This window comes from Bos indicus, chromosome 7 (genome assembly GCF_029378745.1).
Source record: "Bos indicus isolate NIAB-ARS_2022 breed Sahiwal x Tharparkar chromosome 7, NIAB-ARS_B.indTharparkar_mat_pri_1.0, whole genome shotgun sequence".
NCBI classification, from domain to species: domain Eukaryota; kingdom Metazoa; phylum Chordata; class Mammalia; order Artiodactyla; family Bovidae; genus Bos; species Bos indicus.
In genome coordinates this window covers 79,887,299-79,906,619 of record NC_091766.1, presented here as the reverse complement: position 1 = coordinate 79,906,619, position 19,321 = coordinate 79,887,299, and the positions used below count along the sequence as shown (strand labels likewise).

Genomic DNA, 19,321 nt, shown 5'->3' with positions numbered 1-19,321 from the left:
AAGAGTACAGAGGTTCCTCAAAAAACTAGAAACAGAGTTGCTATATGATCCAGCAATCCCACTCCTGGGGATATACCTGGACAAAACTACAATTTGAAAAGATGCATGCACCTCTATGCTCATAGCAGCACTATATACAACAGCCAAGACATGGAGACAACCTGTCCATCAACAGAAGAATGAACAAAGAAGATGTGGTACCTACATACAATGGAGTATCACTCAGCCATAACAAAGAATGAAATAATGCATTCTGCAGCAACACTGATGAACTATGTGAAGAGATTGTAAGAAAGACAAATACCATATGATATCACTTACATGTGGAATCTAAAACAGGACACAAGTGAACATATCTACAAAACAGAAAGAGGCTCACAGACATAAAGAACAGGCTGGTGGTTGCCAAGTGGGAGGAGGGGCAGGGCTGGAGCAGGAGTTTAGCAGATGCAAGCATCTGGAGCATTAGCAGATGCAAACTATCATACACAGGATGGATGGACAACAGGGCCCTACTGTGCAGCACAGCAACTGCAGTCAATATCCTGCGATAAGCCTTAATGGAAAAGAATATGAACAAGAATGCTGCTACCGCTGCTGCTAAGTCGCTTCAGTCATGTCTGACTCTGTGTGACCCCATAGACGGCAGCCCAACAGGCTCCCCCGTCCCTGGGATTCTCCAGGCAAGAACACTGGAGTGGGTTGCCATTTCCTTCTCCAATGCATGAAAGTGAAAAAGTGAAAGTGAAGTCGCTCAGTCGTGTCCGACTCTAGTGACCCCATGGACTGCAGCCTACCAGGCTCCTCCGTCCGTGGGATTTTCCAGGCAAGAGTACTGGAGTGGGGTGCCATTGCCTTCTCCGATGAACAAGAATAGATATGTGCATAACTGAATCACTCTGCTGTATACCAGAAACTAATACAATATTGGAAATCAATTATACGTCAACAAAATTTAAAAAAAGAAAATATTTCTTTCTCAATAGATTTAAAGGCAGCACTGGTTGTTAGTTAGTGTTAGTCACTCACTCATGTCTGACTCTTTGTGACCCTATGGACTGTAGCTTGCCAGGCTCCCCTGTCCATGGAATTCTCCAGGTAAGAGTACTGGAGTGGGTAGCCATTCCCTTCTTCAGGGGATCTTCCTGATCCAGGGATCAAATCCGGGTCTCCTGCACTGCAGGCAGATTCTTTACTGTCTGAACCACCACGGAAGCCCAAAGGCAGCACTAACCTTTCCTATTTATTGCAACAGATTCCAGGTTTCTTTTCTAACTTTTCATTTTGACGTTGTTCCTTTTAAAAGAAGTTCACCTATGTAAACCTAATGGGTAGACTTAAAGAAATATATTAAGGAAATAAAAATTCTGATGCCCCATGAATTTGACAAAAATCATGAAGGTGGTACATGAAAGAGCAAAGTGTGAGAAATGAGGGATTAGGGTGTTTCTAAACACTGTCCTTGTTAATGAAATAGCTAAATTGTGCCCATTTCAAAAAATACTAAGGAAGTAATATCTTCAGGGCCAAGAGGCAAAAGCTTAGTCCTAACATTCTTAAGCCAACTTACCCAAGAATAAGTGAGGAAACAAAGAGAAAGCAATTTTCGTCTCTAAACACTTCAATTTTGCCCACTGTAGGCATCAACAGCTGAATTAAAATATACAACAAGTTCAGAGGCCGATTTCAGGAACGGCTTCTGAGTATGCCAGAGGAACTACTCTTAACAGCCACTCGATATTTGTTTCGTGAGGATCAATTATATACCCCGACTAATGCACAGTCAGAGCATGCCGCCCGGCCCGCAGTACAGGTGGTGAATACAAAACACACACCGAGAGGCCTTTTAAGCAGCTAAATGCACACCCCATTACAGATCCATAATGCAGAATGGGCGCTCATCTGCAAATGGATGGAGAGCGAAGAGTTCTTAAATGGCTGGGGTACTTAGGGCTGAAAGGCCGGTCCCTGGATGTGCAGCCAGAGCACACACGGTTTTAGGATTAATAATACATCGAAGTGTGTCAGTGTTAATACACATTTACAGCTCGCAGGCCATGCAGCAGAGTGTTCAGCCCGTTTGCAGCCACACAGAAAAGGACTATTCTGTCCTTTCTCTCATTAATGCCTTCACTCCCAGGAAAATTAGATTATGCAAGAAAAGCCATTCAGACGCTATTGAGGTTTTCCCTACTTTAAAGCCTTTGCTCAGGAAAAGTGCTCGGCACCACGAGGCAGGTGTCATCTACCTCCCTCCATCAAAGCCCATCAGAACTGGAGCCAAGGAGCGCTAGGCTCTGCTGTCTACTTGGGGGATGTGTCCACATGCCCTTGGGCATAGTGCGGTAAAGAGAAAAGCGGCCGAGAGAATGGTCTGGTCCGGTGGATCCCTGCTCTCTTTTCCTTTTGCATCTGACGGGTTTACTAAATCTTTGACATGATCCTGTGGTTAAGGATACGAATGTAGTGGTGTCATTTAGCAATGAATCTCACACAGGTGCAACCAAACCACAGTCCTGTTCATTTATCAATCAGCATTCGGAAGGATATGGGAATTGCAAATCTTTGAAATACTGTGAATATTTGAAATACCATACAATTTTCCCAAGCCATTGTGGTGAGGGTGGTACTATTTAGCATTTACAGAGTGGCTTTATTAATGATTGCCTCTCTCTTAGAATATCAAGGCAGCATGGTCTTTTGAAGAGGAGCACATAAAGGGATGAAAATAGTATACAGATATATAAATAAACATACTATGACATGTGTAAATAAAAGATGGTAAAACTAAAGCCTCCAAGGGCTCCCAAAGTGTTCTGCTAAGAGCTTGGGGGTACATTCTCTCATTCCATCCTCACAATGAATTCAGGAAGAAATTCCCTAGTTTTCCAGAGGAAGAAACCAAGATTCAGAAATGTTAGGTCACTTGCTAAAGGCCACAGAGATCCTGAATGGGGCTGGAACCCAGGAAGGCCTGACTCCTGAACAAAGGCTTGGAAGCTCTCTACTGCTGTTTTTCAGACCCACTCACTGGTGGGTGGGGAGTCAGTGTAGTTAGTATATTTCATTTTTTAAAAGTGAAATAGGACAGAATAGAAAAGAAACATGAAGTGTTGTTTTATGAAAGTCTCATTTTAATTTTATACCTGTATTTATCATGAACAAATACTTGTGTGTGTGTGTGTGTGTATGCATGCATGAACCATGTCTAAAAAGTGTGAGAAGCTCAGCTCTCCACTGCACTTGCCTGTGATAGCATCACTTGAAGGTCAAACTCAAGGTCTCCTGTTAGCTAGATATGAGCCATAAGTCCCCTGTTTTTGTGAGAGTCATTTTCTTTCTTCTATTACCTTTCCCCCAAGAATCCCAGGGCCCCCGTCATTCTGTGCAAAGCAGTGTAGATAAATTAATAATACAATTTAAAACCGATTCCACCAAGATAAATAGCACTTCCTAGATTAAGAGCGTAGCTGGCCAGAATGAATGAAATTTACTAACCCTGAGATGCTTAATCTTCCATTACACAGAAGTTAATGATTATAAGAAAGGAGTGATGGTAATTCACTTCTGCTTTTACAGGAAATCTAACCATCTCATTTTTAGCAAATCTTTCTTCTCAGCACACCTCAATGCCAAGGATAACTGCCCTGCTCTTATAGGTATATTGGCCAATTGTCATATATCAAAGTCTCCTCTTTACCAAAGTGGTAGGATGCACAGCTTGCACAGGCTTACAAGATATCCCAGTGGAATTTGCTGGGGAGGCAACCTTGGTGCTCCCTCTCCCAGCCCCATTGAGAAGTCTCTTTTCTATTTTCCAATCGTCGCAGGGAAGTGGTGGTAAGTACCTTTAGCGCAGTCTGCTCCTAGAAACCCTGGGAAGCAGTGACACAGCCCGGACACACATTCGCCATTCCCGTGGCAGTTACGTGGACAGTCCTGCACTGAATCTGAAAAAGAGAGAACGTGAACAATTACTTCTTTCTCTGCTTGCTGTGAAGCAGTTTAGTAGCCAGCCACCTACTGTTTTTCAGGAGCAGTGGCAGTAACCTCGGATGCCTACTGGGGACTGGTGAGGAGTAGTGGGCGAGGTAGGAGAACAGGGATGGGTGGGGACTAGGGCAGCTTGGACAATGCATGGCTGTAACCACTGCTCTCCATGGGATTAGCCCAGGCAGGAATTTGAGTATAGTACTATGGCATTTTTTGCTTTTTCAAAAGAAACTACTTATCTGAATTTAAAAATTGCAGTGTTCTATGCTGGCAAGATTGAAACACTGTAAGCCTCAGCCTGCCCCCAATATCACCCTATCAATATGAGATTTGGTTTGAGATATCAGCTTTTAGCCTCAAGTATAGAGAATGATTCTCCAAATGACAGAGTTGCTCCTGATCTCAGGTTCGCAGAGTAAAAAAATCCCCTGCATTAAAGAAAGAAAGTCTAAATACCTAAGACTGATCAATTTTGGCATGATTTGGGGATTCATTAAGTAGTAGGTTTGGGGTGGTACAAAAGTCCTTTTATGCCTAGCTTTTTGCAGATTTTTTTTTTTTTTTTTTTGTGAAAATCAATTAGTTCACCCTTGTTCTCACCTGTATAGCCATCTTATTTCATGATTTACTTTGCTATGTGTACTCTCAAGAAATGCCTTCAAAGGGATCATTTTGGAACTTTTTCATGTTGATTTGGGTCTGCACAGCAGTAGATGTATTCTTTTAAAATTATGATTATTATTATCCTCATTTCGCCTTACATTCAAATAAACACATTTAGACTTTCAGGTTCTAAATTACTAAGATGATGAAAAGCCACCGTGCCCCAAAGATGACATGACACAGTCCGTGGAGAGCTAGGGACATTGGCTTAGTGATGTGCGTGAGACTATGAAGTCTAATTGTCCCTAATGGAACGGTAAGGCCTTCCTTTAAACTGAATTTCCCATTTATTTCCACTCTGGACTGAAAAACCAAACTATGCTTTCTTTCTATAGTTGCACTTCTCAGCTCTCATCTTCTAGAATCAGGCTGTGGTTAGTTTCTGGCAGTAGGAGAATTCGAGAAGTCTATCTGTGTTTTCCAAAATCAGTATCAAGCCGATTTCTTTCCTTCTTCTTTTTTTTGTTTTTGGCTGCGCTGCGTGGCTTGTGGATCTTAGTCCCCAGACCAGGGAGTGAACCCGTTCCCTCAGCAGTGAAAGTGCAGAGTCCTAACCACTGGACCTCCAGGGAATTCCCAAGCCAATTTCTTTAGTGTCCAACAATTATCACTGCAGAATCAAATCCTTGAAGTTGGCTCTATAAAGGTGGGCTGAGAAGCATCCAAGTGGCTATCAATTTGTTTCATGTTTCATCTACTCATTGTCCCTTTCCTTCTTTCATTCAAAAAGCATTAGGTTGAATCATACGAGGTAGCTGCTTTGGCAGGTCAAAAGCCAGCAATTTCACATGATGGTAGGAGATAACTTGCCATGGGTCTCGTGTGTTTCTGAATGTTTTATGAGCAGAGGCACCGACTGCCTTAGCTCTGGACTATCTTTTGAAAGGCTGTCTGTACAGTGAACAGCCTTAGGAGATATAGCATCTGTCTTCAGAGCAAAGGCCAGGTTTAGTTACTGTCCAGTAGAATAAAGAGAGTGTCTCCCTCTGGAGAAAAGCAAGAGCAGGCTCACTGCCCATGTGGAGAATGGAGTATAGTAAATGAAGAGTTGTACATAATGTAACCCACAGCCTGTGCAGCTGTCACCTGGCCCTGTCTGTGTTGCCCTGTGGGAATTGGTGTTTGGGAAACTTGCACATAGGCTGGTATTCTCGAAATTACATTGCTCTGAGGAATAAAGCCTGTTGTCTCTTACCCAGGAGGACCCCCTCTTCGGATAACATTGATGACGCTGTGGCTGGCTAATAATATGTTAGCTTACAATTAGGGTGAGATCTCAGACCTGCCATGGTCCTTGAAAGGGGGGTTTACTTTATTAATTGAGCATATGTTATACATAATGAGGTGTCCCTGGTGGCTCAGATGGTAAAGGATTTTCGTGCAATGTGAGAGACCCAAGTTTGAGCCCTAGGTCAGAAAGATCCCTTGGAGAAGGGAATGGCTACCCACTCCAGTATTCTTGCCTGGAGAATGATACAAGGCACCCTACAAGGCACTGTTGAATACAGTGGTGACTAGGAAAGACATAGTCTCGTCCTCACAGAACTTCCACTGTTATAGAGAATACAGGTTAAAAAAAATCATCAAATACAGTAAAAATTGTGGTACGTGGACTCTCTTGGCCATGCGGTGATTAAGACTATGTGCTCGAAATGCAGGGACAGGGATTTGACTCCTGGTCAGGGAACTAAGGTGCCACATGCCGTGCAGCATGGTGCAAACCCCCTCCCCTGCCCCGCCCTGCACAAATCATGATATGTGCTTTGAAAAGAATGGGATACTGTGAAAGGGAGTAAGAGGAGGAAGCTACTTAGAGAGGATGGCCAGGGAGGGCCTCACTATTCCATGCAGGTGACATATAAGGGTGAACTGGAAAAGCCAAGTGAAGAGCAAGACAAAAGTACTCCAGACAGGAGGAAGATATGCAAAGGCACCGTGTTGGAAAAGAGCATAGGTGAATCCCATGTGGCTGGAGGGTAGAAAGAAGGAAGAGAGTGACATCAGGTGGAGCTGGGGAAACCTAGATCCTCCAAGGCCCCAGAGGCCATGTGGATGAGTTAGATTGTATTCTGAGACCAACGGGAACAAATGAAAAGTTTTCAAAATAGAAATGACATCATCCAGCTTGCATTTTCAGAAGTCACCCGGACAGCAAAGTGGAGCTTGAGTCTCACGGAGCAGCTTGGTCTGGGAATGGTTTGGTGGAAACTGACATGGCTCAGGCCAAAGCTCCCTGTTCTCCAACCGAGCATCCTCAGAGCAGCGAGGATAGGAAGCTCTTAACCATCACAGTCCCAAGGAAAACGACCAAGGATTTTGCACAAACTCCTTGCTCTTTAGTTGACGTATTTATCTTTAAGTCTCAGTTTAGAAAACATTTAGCTTCTATCTAATCTTCCTTCTCTGGGCTTCCCTGGTGGCTCAGCAGTAAAGAATCCACCTATCTACGCAGGAGACGCAGGTTCAATCCCTGGGTCTGGAAGATCCCCTGGAGAAGGGAATGGCTACTCATTCTAGTATTTCTGCCTGAAGAATTCAATGGACAGAGGAGGCTGGAGGGTTATAGTCCATGGGGTCACAAAGAGTTGGGCATGACTCAGTGACTAAACAACAAAATCTATTTCCCTCAACCTGGGTTTTGTACCCTTTCCATTATCTTCCCCTAGCTCCTATAATTGCTTTTTTACCTATCTGTCTCCTCTCATCAAGCTCTATGAGGAAGAGACCAGATTTGAACTGTTTACTGAGGTATTTTCAATGTTTGGCACATAGTAGATCCTTGGAACAGAGAAGGCAATGGCACCCCACTCCAGTACTCTTGCCTGGAAAATCCCATGGATGGAGGAGCCTGGTAGGCTGTAGTCCATGGGGTCGCTAGAGTCGGACATGACTGAGCGACTTCACTTTCACTTTTCACTTTCATGCAATGGAGAAGGAAATGGCAACCCACTCCAGTGTTCTTGCCTGGAGAATCCCAGGGATGGGAAGCCTGGTGGCCTGCCGTCTATGGGGTCACACAGAGTTGGACACGACTGAAGTGACGCAGCAGCAGCAGCAGATCCTTGGTAAAGAGTTACTAAAGTGTTTGTGTGTATACATGTGTGTGTATGCACACACATCTCAGAGGAGAGGAGAATCCAGAATAAGCAAAAATTGCAATGAGGAGTACTTTTCATTCAATTTCCCCCAGGTCTTATCTTAGAAGCATTTCTACAGTTTTTGAGGAAAGCAACAATTATGTGATACTGCCGAAATATTGAAGGAACCTACTTCCCTCAATCACCTTTTTTCAACACTCAATTTAAATATTACTCTTGAAATCTTATCAGTTTTCCTTTTTGTCATCCTGGTTGAAGTTTTCTTGAGGAAACAAGGCGGGTGATGAAAGACCAGGAAATGGGATTTTTACTCAAGCGGAGGCCAGCCTCCCTGAAATGTGCACCACACTTCAAGAATGCCACTCCATAGTCCCCTGAGATGAAACTCATTTCTGAAAGCAGGCTGCTTCTCTCCAAAACACATCGGAAGACTTCCCTGAGTCAAAGGTATATTTAGCGTGATGGCTGGTTGACACCCGTCTAACGTCCTTCCTTCTGTTTCATATCACAGGGGCTTTCGGCGCTCCAGGCTGCTCTTGACGGTGAATGGTCTGATAATAGATATGTGTGGGAGAATCCCTGAACCAAATAAAACACTGTTCTTTTCCCTACATTTCAGGCCAATTACTATCATTGCTCTATCAAGATGTCTGCCCAACTATTAGGCCGATTACCTTTGACTTTCTCTTTGAGCTATGTCCAGACAAGAGAAATCCTCCGGGTAGAATTGCTATTCCCAGCTCCGACAGAGAAGTGAGGGTAATGGCTCAGGGGAAAGGGCATCTCACCACCTCCATCTGTGCCCATGTGGATAAAGGTGATGGAGGGCAGAAGCCATTATTAGATAACATGGCCCCCAGACAACTTGCTGCGTGGAAGGGAAGAGGGTTTTAGCTGGCTACAATCCAAAGCAATTCAGTGGTTAAGAACACAGGCTCTGGAGAGCTGATTCTGACTCCACTTCTCACTAGCTATGTGAGACCTTCGGTTAACTTCTCTGAGCCTGGGCTTCCTCAACTGGAAAACAAAATATTGGTAATCCTGACCTCTTATAACTACTCTATGGGTTGACTGATCTGGTCCCCAAAAGGGCCAAGTCCACGGGACCTGGAACATGGACAACTCTCTATAGATGTGCTGCTGTTACTGGTTTTGCTATTATCCATTCCACTGGGTCTTTGTAGACTCCAGCTAAGCCAGCTACTGTGCGTGAGGTGTGTGTATGAAGCCTCTGAGTTTTAAACACGAAGCAAATGGATGGATCTAGAGGTTGTCATACTGAGTGAAGTAAGTCAGACAGAGAAAGACAAATATATGACATGGCTTACATGTGGAATCTAAAAAATGGTGCAAATGAACTTATTTACAAAACAGAAAAAGAGTTAGAGATGTAGAAAATAAATTTGTGGTTGTCAGAGGGTAAGTGGGGGAGGGATAAATTTGAAGATTGGGACTGACATGTACACATTACTGTACATAAAATAGATAAAGACCTACTGTAGAGCACAGGGAATGCTACTCAACATTCTATAATGGTCAATATAGGAAAAGAATCTAAAAAGAGTGAATGTATGTATATGTATAACGAATTCCCCTTGCTGTATACCTGAAACTAACCCAGCATTGTAAATCAACACTATTCCAATAAAAATATTTTAAAAATGTGATTAAAAAAAATTTTAATAAACCCACACAGGGAACTGAAAAGACATCATTTCTCATCATGCTGCTGCTACTGCTAAATTGCTTTAGTTGTGTCCGACTCTGTGTGACCCCATGGACTGCAGCCTACCAGGCTCCTCCATCCATGGGATTTTCCAGGCAAGAGTACTGGAGTGGGGTACCATTGCCTTCTCCACATTTCTCATCATATTCTTATGCAAAAGATTTTTTTTTAATCTTAACATCTCAAACTAGGTCCAAATGTATTGCCAGTGTCTTTCTTTTGTGTTCTGGTTTTTATCCTTTTAGATTTTTTTCCTCACTGGTACATAATATGCTCTTGGAAATTTTCCCTAACTATTGGAAGATTTCTCCAGTGACTTTCCTGTTACAAAGTTTATGCCATTAGTGTAGAGCAGTGCTTGGCAAACTTTTTCTGTCAAGTGACAGTAAATATTTAGACTTTGTGGGTCAAACTGTCTCTGCTGCAACCATTCCACTCTCCTGTTATAGCTGCCACAATGTGACAACAGATGAATGTGGCTGTGGTCCAATAAAACTTTATTTATAAAAATAGGCAGTGGGCCAGATTTGGTCCATGGGCTCTGGCATGCCAAGTACTGCTTTAGAGCATTTGGCTTGCCCTGTTAGGGCCCATCTTTTCTTAGCAGAGGAATAAGCATTAACTTCAGTGCTATCAGATCAGATCAGTCGCTCAGTCGTGTCCAACTCTTTGCGACCCCATGAATCGCAGCACGCCAGGCCTCCCTGTCCATCACCAACTCCCGGAGTTCACTCAGACTCACGTCCATCAAGTCAGTGATGCCATCCAGCCATGTCATCCTCTGTCGTCCCCTTCTCCTCCTGCCCCCAATCCCTCCCAGCGTCAGAGTCTTTTCCAATGAGTCAACTCTTCGCATGTCTATGGTAAATACCAAATACTGATTTTGGCAGCTATGGCTGCCACCTGGATTTTAGGTTGGCTTATATATCTTTTTCAAGGATCAGGGAAATCCTAAGAGCAATCCATGAAACCAGTAGGGAAGTTCTTAACATGAAGTTAAGAGAAAAACAGCTGCACAAGACGTGCTCTTAAAAAGTCATCAGCTCTCATGAGTGATTACCAGCTCCACTCCAGACAGGTTCCATAAGAGATGGTACATCATCCTTCCCTCCAAGGACATGGTCATTACTTGTCCACAAATGATGAAACTGAGGCTTGGGAAGGCAAGTGACCCTCCCAGGTCAGATGTGGGAAAGAAAAGGCAGGATTTAATCCTAGATCAACCATCTTCTCCAGGTTTCTAGAGAACCATGAGGTCTATGGCTGAATGCTGCTGGGACAACATGGTGCTGTAGAAAGGCAATGAATAATCCCTGGAAGTCCATGTTGTCTCCATCATTTATACATCCTGGGACCTTGAGGGACTCAGTTTTCTGAACCTCAGTTTATTCATCTGTGAAATGGGTCTAACAATCTGCCATGATTCAGAGAGGTTCTGCCCAGGATCAGTTATCATCATTAGTAGACGATTAAAACCTAATGACAAAGTAAATGCAATGAAAATATTTATAGGTGCTATGAATGCTAAAATTCTTAGGATTTGCTTTTGGACAACTCATGAAATATTCTCAAATGGCCCTTTTAGGGGTTATTTGACTTATAAGGGGAACTTTTGGAAAAAATCTTAGCTTTTCCTCAATAGCTACTAAAAAGTTGTGTTAAAATATGCCCCACACGACAAGTGCTTAAGTAAAGCTTTTGGAGATTTACCAATCTGAGAACAAAGATATGATTTCCTTCTTATTGCTCAGTTGCTTCAATCATGTCTGACTCTGCGACCCCATGGACTGTAGCCCACCAGGTTCCTCTGTCCATGGGATTCTCAGGCAAGAGTACTGGAGCAGGTTGCCATGCCCTCCTTCAGGGGATCTTCCCAACCCAGAGATGGAACCCACGTCTCATGAGTCTCCTGCGTTGCAGGTGGATTCTTTACCACTGTGCCACCAGGGAAGTCTGTCCTTCTATGGTTACACCCTTATTTTTCAGGTTTAAAAAAAAATTTTTTTAAGTTTGGACTTTCCTTGGTTTTTGAGAGAAATTGTGAGCTGGTATGAATGGTCAGTATTTACTGGATCTACTATACGTTTAGTGATTTATAACTTATACTTTATTTTATTTAATTTCATAGTATGAGGTGGGATTTTTTAGTTCTATTTTACTGCAGGAGAACTGGGGCTGACAAAAGTCCAATGATTTGCCTACTCCGTGTGGCCAGAGCTTGAGCCAGGTGGTTGGATCCAAGTTCCTCATTGCAACTCAATCCTTGGGACTCACAGTGGCTTTTTCATGAATTAGTAGCAATAGTATTTTAATCAGGGCTAGTTTTAGGTGGATGAAACTATGAACCCTAAATTAAGGATGCTGGTTGGCCCTCTACATAGTAGAACCACCTTGGAAGGTGTGCCTTCAGCAGAGAAGCCAGACACTTCCATGCTTTCTTTGATGACACAGCACCTCAGAGATCCCGTACCTACCTAAGACCACAGTGTTGAAGGAAACCATCTCTTTGTCTTTGCCATCATTGTAGAAGGCCAGGTGCCACAGGCCCACATCCAGGTACTGGACAAACACGGCTTCGTTCTGAACCAGCGTTTGTATGCTCCGGCGTTCCCTGGGCGACTCGACCACGCTCCACTTCTCCTTCCCGTCCAGGCGCTCCATGAAGTCATACTGGGAAAAGAAGAGAGCGTGCTACGTGTGACCTGGGGTGCACACCTGCTCCCATGACCAGCACCCTCCCTTCCCGCCCCACTAGTTAACTGAGAGACACTTCTGAGGACATTTTACTGTAAACTCATTTTGTCACAAGTAAAACAAGAGTCATGAAAGTTGTAATAATAACAGTCACCACGTATTGTGCTTATAATTATTGCTAATAGTTTTATGACTATAGACCACAATATCTTTTCTGCTTTTATGATTTTTTTCTTTTGAGTGTGTATGTGTGACAGAGAGGCAGAGGGGAAGGGGGGTGAGTTTTTGCTCTATTCCTCAATAGGGTGTTGCATAATATGTAGCATATGCCAAGTGTAACTTTTTAAAATAATTCCCCCAATTCTGAATTCCAAAATGCATCTGGCACCCCCAAGAGTTTCAGGTAAGGAATTACTAACCTATGTTAGCAGATACCAGATACCCTTGACTGATCATTTACTAAGGGAAGGTGGGAGAGTAGTTAATCAAAGTAGTTATAGCAGAGGTGTTAACACATTATTGACCAGAGGCATATTAATGCCATGGGCATTAGTTTCCACAAAAATTCCCTGGTTGATACTGTGCTAAGAAAGAGGGCGGAGGATCCAGACTACCTGAGAGGGAAACTAGAACTTATTACTGTCACCCATCTGTGCCTCAGTTTTCCCATCTCAAAACTGAAAATAGCCGTGCTTATGTTATAGGTTGTTGTCAACAACAAGATCATATAGATATACGATCAGAGCACAAAGTACTTGTGAGCTATCATGACCACCATTATTATCACCATCATTTAATTCAGTTCTTCCAAAACCCCTCTAAGACAGGTCCTATTTGTATCTTATTTTACAAATAAGAAAACAGACTCCGAGAAGTCCAGCAAACATACCCAAAGTCACCCAGTGACCAACTGGGCAAGCAAAATTTGGACCGAGATCTGTTTAGGTGCAATGCCTGGGCCCTTACCAGCAATCAACTATGAAACTCTGTTTCAATGGAAAACAGGCTCAGAACTGAAAGTAATCAGTGGGAGACAGAGTGGAGGGTGAAGGCTTCTAGGAATGGGTGGGGGGAATGGGAGAGCAATTGTCCTCCAAGGGGGCCTGTCCGAGGGAATGGCGAAATCCTGGGGTGGGCGGGTCGGAGCCACAGAAGACACGTAAGCAGTGACTGACATGATGAGAGGAATGTTCTAAGGTTCATTTGCAGGCAGCCTATGAGATGTCCTAGAGGAGGGAATGGAAAGAAGCAGGAAGATCAGTTACCAAGCCATTGTAGAAACCCAATCATGAAGTGACAAACATCGTGATTAGGTATAGTGAAAGAGAAAAGGGGACAATTTTGGAGGACCATTTTCAGGGAAGAAAGGACAAGGCTTGACCTGGGCTGGACAGAAAGGATGAAGGAAAAGGCCAGGAAGGTGGCCATGTCTCCTTAATTGTTGACAAGTAAAAAATCAATAAGACCCCAGTAGAAAAGGAATCATCTTGAACTCATGCAAAATCATTGCACAGGAAAGTCATGTGCATGGTGACTTCCAGAGAACATTCAAAGTGTAGGTCTTTAGCAGATAAAAATCACCACTGTGGGACGGACCTCTCTCTCACCACTTTCAAGCCATGAAAAGGGTTTCATAGATTTCCACAAACTTCACAGAATGAAAGGCTAGGAAATCCACTAATGGGACCTCCCCATCAGCAGAATTGCCACTTTTCCCACCTGAAACATGATCAGTGAAAACAAAAGAGTCTATAATCTTAGGGACAGAGGTTTTACTGTCAGATAAACCTGGGTTTGAATTCTGACTCTGCCGTTTGCTACCCGTTTGAAGTTAGGTGATTCTTGAACCCCTTTCCTGGTTTTCATGCTAGGGAATAATACCTACACCTTTTGGGGATGTTGCAAGGATAACATGAGATAATGCTTAGGGCCGTGCCTGAAAAAAATAACCATTTCATGAAATACTTTGTGACTCTGAACAACTTACTTGTAAGTTGTAAGGGTTGTGGAGGAAAGCACATGGTTTTCGTTTTTGTGTCTGGGGGCCTGGGGAGGGATGTTGTATAGGAAGTAGAAATTTCCTCCATCTCTCAGGAAACAAATGTTCATATTTAGCTTCCCTCTATCCTACAGTTCATTGGTCGCAGCTGTCTTTATGGGATAAAATAAATGATCTAAAAGGATATGACAAACAGATACTGCTTTTGGAGCCTCTTGTAACCAAGGCATTTGTTCCTTAGCAACCTAGTAAATGTCCGGCTACCCAGACCCACGTCTACAAATTGCTGTCAGCCAGAGGAATGAGTGTAGCTTCCTTGGTGGCGAAGTGAGAAGGATATACTTCACCTGGGATTCGAGTTATCACCCCCATGAGGAACAGGTCGGGGAAGGTGATTACTTGCGTGGGACCATTGCTCATTATTAATTTGGGCATCAGTCATCTTTTTCTGAACTGGCTGCCCAGCCCAGGGGCACAGGAATGGCTTAGGACCATCGGTGGTGCTCGCTGTTCAACAACCAATCAAATGACCCTGGGAAAGGCATTTTTCAGAAGAGAGAAGGGACATCTGTCTTGGCTGGCTCTTCAGTTCTCTCCACGGAAGCAAGGAGGGCAGTTTTCATTTAAAGAAGAATCTGTGACCCTGCGGCACTGGGACGTGTGGGTCTGAGGTGTCCCAGTCTTGTATCTCTTTGTTGTGCTTTATTTCCTTCAAAGCACTTATCACCCTTGAAAACGACTGTAATGTTTTTCTGCTTATTGTCTGTCTACTCAGAAGAACATAAACTCCAGGAGGGCGGGGATTTCACCTGCATGGTAGAATGGTTAAGAGTGGGACTTTGGAACTAGACTGCTTGATTAGAACCTATGCTCTGCCACTTACCTGCTATGACACTTGCACAAGCCATCTCAATTCTCCATGCCTCGGTCTCCTAATCTTTAAAATGGGCAAAATATCAAGACATAATAATAATACAGCATAATACTACTGTGAGGACCAAACGAGTGCAAGTATGTAAAGTGCTTAGAATACTAAGTAGTCTGTATATTGTGAAAGTGAAAGTTGCTCTGTTGTGTTTGACTCTTTGTGACCCCATGGACTGTTGTAGCCCACCAGGCTCCTCTGTCCATGGGATTCTCCAGGCAAGAATACTGGAGTGGGTTGCCATTCCATTCTCCAGGAGATCTTCCTGACCCAAGGATCGAACCTGGATCTCCCACATAGCAGGCAGATTCTCTACTGTCTGAGCCATCAGGGAAACCCCTGCATATGGTAAGCATACTTTGAAAGTTTATGCTATCCTGATGATAATTCATTGTTAAATCTAATTCATCTTGAGCTGAGTCTGATCAATAAATATTTGTTAAATATCAAATACATAAAATACTGAATCTGCAAATGAATTCCATTGACAGGAAACTAACTTGCAATGTTAGAAGATTTTGCCTCTAATAATAAATCACTTGCCCTTCCTTGTCTTCTAGTGTGCTTTCTTGAGTAGGAGATACATGGGCAGAGTTAGAGGCAGCGAGCCTCAGTCAGGCCCCTCACAGTGTAGGTCATGCATATGACGGACACTGCGGCCCAAGGAATCTGTATATTCACAGAGATCATCAAGATTTGAGAGGGGACTTCAGATGGCCATTACGACTTCACCTTTTCAATTCTAAATGAGATGAGATGGTGTCCAATGCACACTTTCTTCCTACAGACTTTCTCGTCTTCCTTCTCTTTCTCCTTTGGCACTGTGCTTAGTGACCACTGTAGTAGAGATGGCTGGTCATTGTCTGTATCAGAGTCTCCTTCCTTTCCATTACTTGCAAGCATGTGACGGTGTTCCCATCAAGGAACGTAAGCTGTTGTGACTACTCTCCTTCTGGACTCTTCTGTGCTATATCTCCTACTTGCTCGCTCCCCCTACCTGTCTGTCCCCTGAGAGAACCAGAGTTCTCTTAAAGCCCAAGATGATGGAGTCACAAAATAGGAGTGGCCTGGATCCTAGATTTGCACTTGGAGGGAAGCTGGAGATGCTGACACGAGCAAGCAGTAAACACTTATTAAATTAGGCCATGGATGCAGAGAACACAGTAGTGGCTACCAGAGAGGAAGTGGGGTCGGGGAAGACAAAATGGGTAACAGGGGCCATCTGCATGGTGAACGATGGACACAAAACTCTGGTGGTAAGCACGCTGAGGTGTATACAGAAGCCGAAATACAACGCGTACGTGAGAAAAAGTAAGCTACAGAAATGTTGAGGCTTATTTGTTATTTCAGCATAGCCTTCAGGATTTCTTGCTTCTCTTCCTTCCTGGTTCACTCTGCAAGCCTGTAAGTGTTAGCAAATTTTCTGTCCTTAGGAGCGGTAGGAGAGGATCACCCGGGAAGGAATGTAGCATCTTTTGTTGGCTAAGTTCCACCTATTATGTGTAGGCTATCTATTTACCTCTGTTTGCCCAGGGGTGTCCTAGTTCCCATCTCCTATTGCTTCTCTCACTCTCAAAAGTGCTCTGGTGTGTAATCTACAGTTACCCTCCTCTTTAGTTAACATGTACCAAGCAGCATCACGCAGCCTCGTTCACGGCTGCTATAACCTGGGGAGGGCTGGAGGCTAGAAACACAAGGTGGATCAAGCCAGCCAAGGGCAGAGACTGCTTTCCATGGCAGGAAGGGCAGGGGCGCAGTAAGAAGCTGGTTTGTGCAGAGGCCATCTGGTTCTGGAGAGCCTCTGCTCTCTAGGAATCCTAGACGGCAGTCTGGCCAGCTTGCTTGGCAGCCTGGCTGATACCAGAAGGAGGCCAAGGACTTAAGCGCTGGCCAGAGTCACTGTCTCATGCCCCAGTGCTGGGGACTGAGAACTCAGGCTTTGTACCAGAGGCATGTGCCTCCTCAGTTACAGAACTCCATCACGATCAATCCTGGATCCAGGGCTGCTCGGAAAACCGTGCTGTGCTTGAAGGACTAAGAAGGTTGCTTCCTATCACGTCCTATCTGATAGATCTGCAGAAGCCCTGGAAGAGGATTAGAAAGCACGTGGCCCAGTCCCACTGGGGGCTGTGGGAGTGCATAAGCTGCCTGCAGGAGCAAGCCTGTCTCCCAAGGCAGCTGGTCTCTCTTGATCTGGCAATAAGGTCACCCAGAGGGTGACAGTGCAATAACCGGAAATAACCGCCCCCCGACCCCGCCACTAAAGTTCTTTTTTTCCTCCTTGGCCTTTGAAACACAACCCATGCTGGCATGAAATGTGAGGGCTGTGCTTCCGAGTCATGTGTCATACCCCAAAGTGGCATGAAAACGCAACTTTCATGAGCGCTCTAGAGGCAAACAAAGAATCCACTGCAAATATTTGACTGATCCGACTGTCAGTCGCCCCTGCTTCTTGGCAGAGACCCAGGAGGAATGGTAATTAAGATAACTTAGTGGCTTCCCAGGGCCCTGGAGGAGACAGCTGAGGGGCCTTTCACTTTCCCTGGAGGGAGTGCGTCCACAGGCAGCGACTGCGCAGCTCAGAGATGCTTCTGGAAGCCATGCCAACGCACACCTGCCACAGAGGACAAGGTTAGAGACAGACTCATGGCCCTTCTGGAAGAAGTTACTACTGGGGCCAGGACCTTGGGAGAGGGCAGGGAGTGGGAAAATAAGTTTATTGTTATCTGGTCCACCTGCTTGCTCCTGGTCCATGTAGACGGGGGCAGTGGCAAACGCTGACCTGTCCCATGGAGAGCCTGCAGTGCCTGGCTCTGCGCAGGCAATATCCCCAGCCTCCAACGTCTGATGTTGATGCCGCCTTAGATAGCCAGGCATGTGCAGCAGGTGGTTGGACTGCAGGGAAGCAGCATGTGTCAGTGAGGTCTGCTTGAAGCCACACGAGCGTGGAGGCTGCGGTGGCATCCAGTGACGATTGGCAGCGGCGGGTCGCTCCTGGGGGCCTGTGCATCTCTTTCCGCCTCCAGCCAGGCCCGTGGCAAAGTGCGTCTGGCTGATTCCTCATTAAAGCTCTGCACGGCTTCTTTTCTCTCCTTCAAAGGGCTGAATGCTCCAGGAAGCATGGAAGGATGAGAGTGGTGGGCCGTGCTTGGGAGGGTTGGGGAGCGGTTGCCTTCCCTCCACGTGGCCTCGCCTGTCATTTTCAGTTCCTACTTGCAGGCTCCATGTCTTCGGTGTCCAAGTTGCTTCACTAGGTGCTGACTGGCCCAGTGTGGGCACTGCGGGGTTGTCTGTCCCCCAGCTATGAGAACAAGACCCGAGCCTCCGGGCAGGAAACAGCATCACCTGTATTTGCGGGCTGTAACAATCATCGTGCTGGGCTCCATTGTGAGTATCGAGCAGATAGAGAAGAATCAAACATGATTCCTGACATAAGGAGCAAGGAGACTACATCTACATAGGTGCAACTCCTGATTCTTTCATGACATGTTTTCTTGTAGCAGAGGAAAACAGAATCATCAAGAATAAGAAGTAGTTTTTTTTTTTTTTTTTCTAGGCACTTGCTATGTGCCAGGCAAAATGCAAAAGCTGATATGTGTTATCTCATTTCACCCTCCCAGAAACCTTATTCTCATCCCCATTTCTCAGGAGGAACAAAGGCTATTAGAGAAGTTAAATAACACACCCAGGGCCACAGACTCTGGTTGGTGGCCAAGCAAGGACTTGAACTTGGATCTGCATGAGTCTTAATGGTGGGAGGTTGCCAGAAGTTTCCCAAGAACCTGGGTGTAGCTGGCTGCCAGCATATTTGGTGACTGGCCTGGTTGGTAAGTTTCCCAAAGAACCCAGTAAGCAGAGAAGAGGGAGCAAGGCAGAGCTGAGGAGTGCTAGGGTCAGACTTGAGCAGAGTGAGTTGGGCACCTGAGGACAGGAAGATGTCCCACTGGAGATGATGAAAAAAGATGCCAAGAGAGGCCTGGATGCCTTTGCTGGGCAATGACTATACCCGGCCCATAATCTCCTCCGTCCACCTCCTAACTTCTCTCTCTTGTGTTTCAGCCATACCGCTCTCCTCTCTGTTCCTGGAATAGGCCAAGCTCATCCCAGCCTCAGGGCCTTTGCACGAGGTCTCCCTCCTGATCTCAGAGCTGTCTGCTTCTTGTCAATCAAGGCTGCCTAAACACCATGGCCTTAGAAAGCACATCCTAAACCATCCATTCTAA

At 44.9% G+C, this 19,321-nt stretch overlaps 1 protein-coding gene across 4 annotated transcripts in view; it reads right to left on the bottom strand.

The window, feature by feature from the left end:
- Window positions 1-19,321, bottom strand: part of LOC109561123 (teneurin-2) — a 765,441-nt gene that overhangs the window by 191,109 nt on the left and 555,011 nt on the right. For all 4 annotated transcript variants that reach the window (XM_070793964.1, XM_070793965.1, XM_070793967.1 and 1 more), the window contains 2 exons: window positions 11,955-12,150; window positions 3,849-3,950 (listed from right to left, as the gene is read on the bottom strand). In XM_070793964.1, the coding sequence (XP_070650065.1) occupies window positions 3,849-3,950; window positions 11,955-12,150 (298 nt within the window). The remainder of the gene's footprint in view (window positions 1-3,848; window positions 3,951-11,954; window positions 12,151-19,321) is intronic.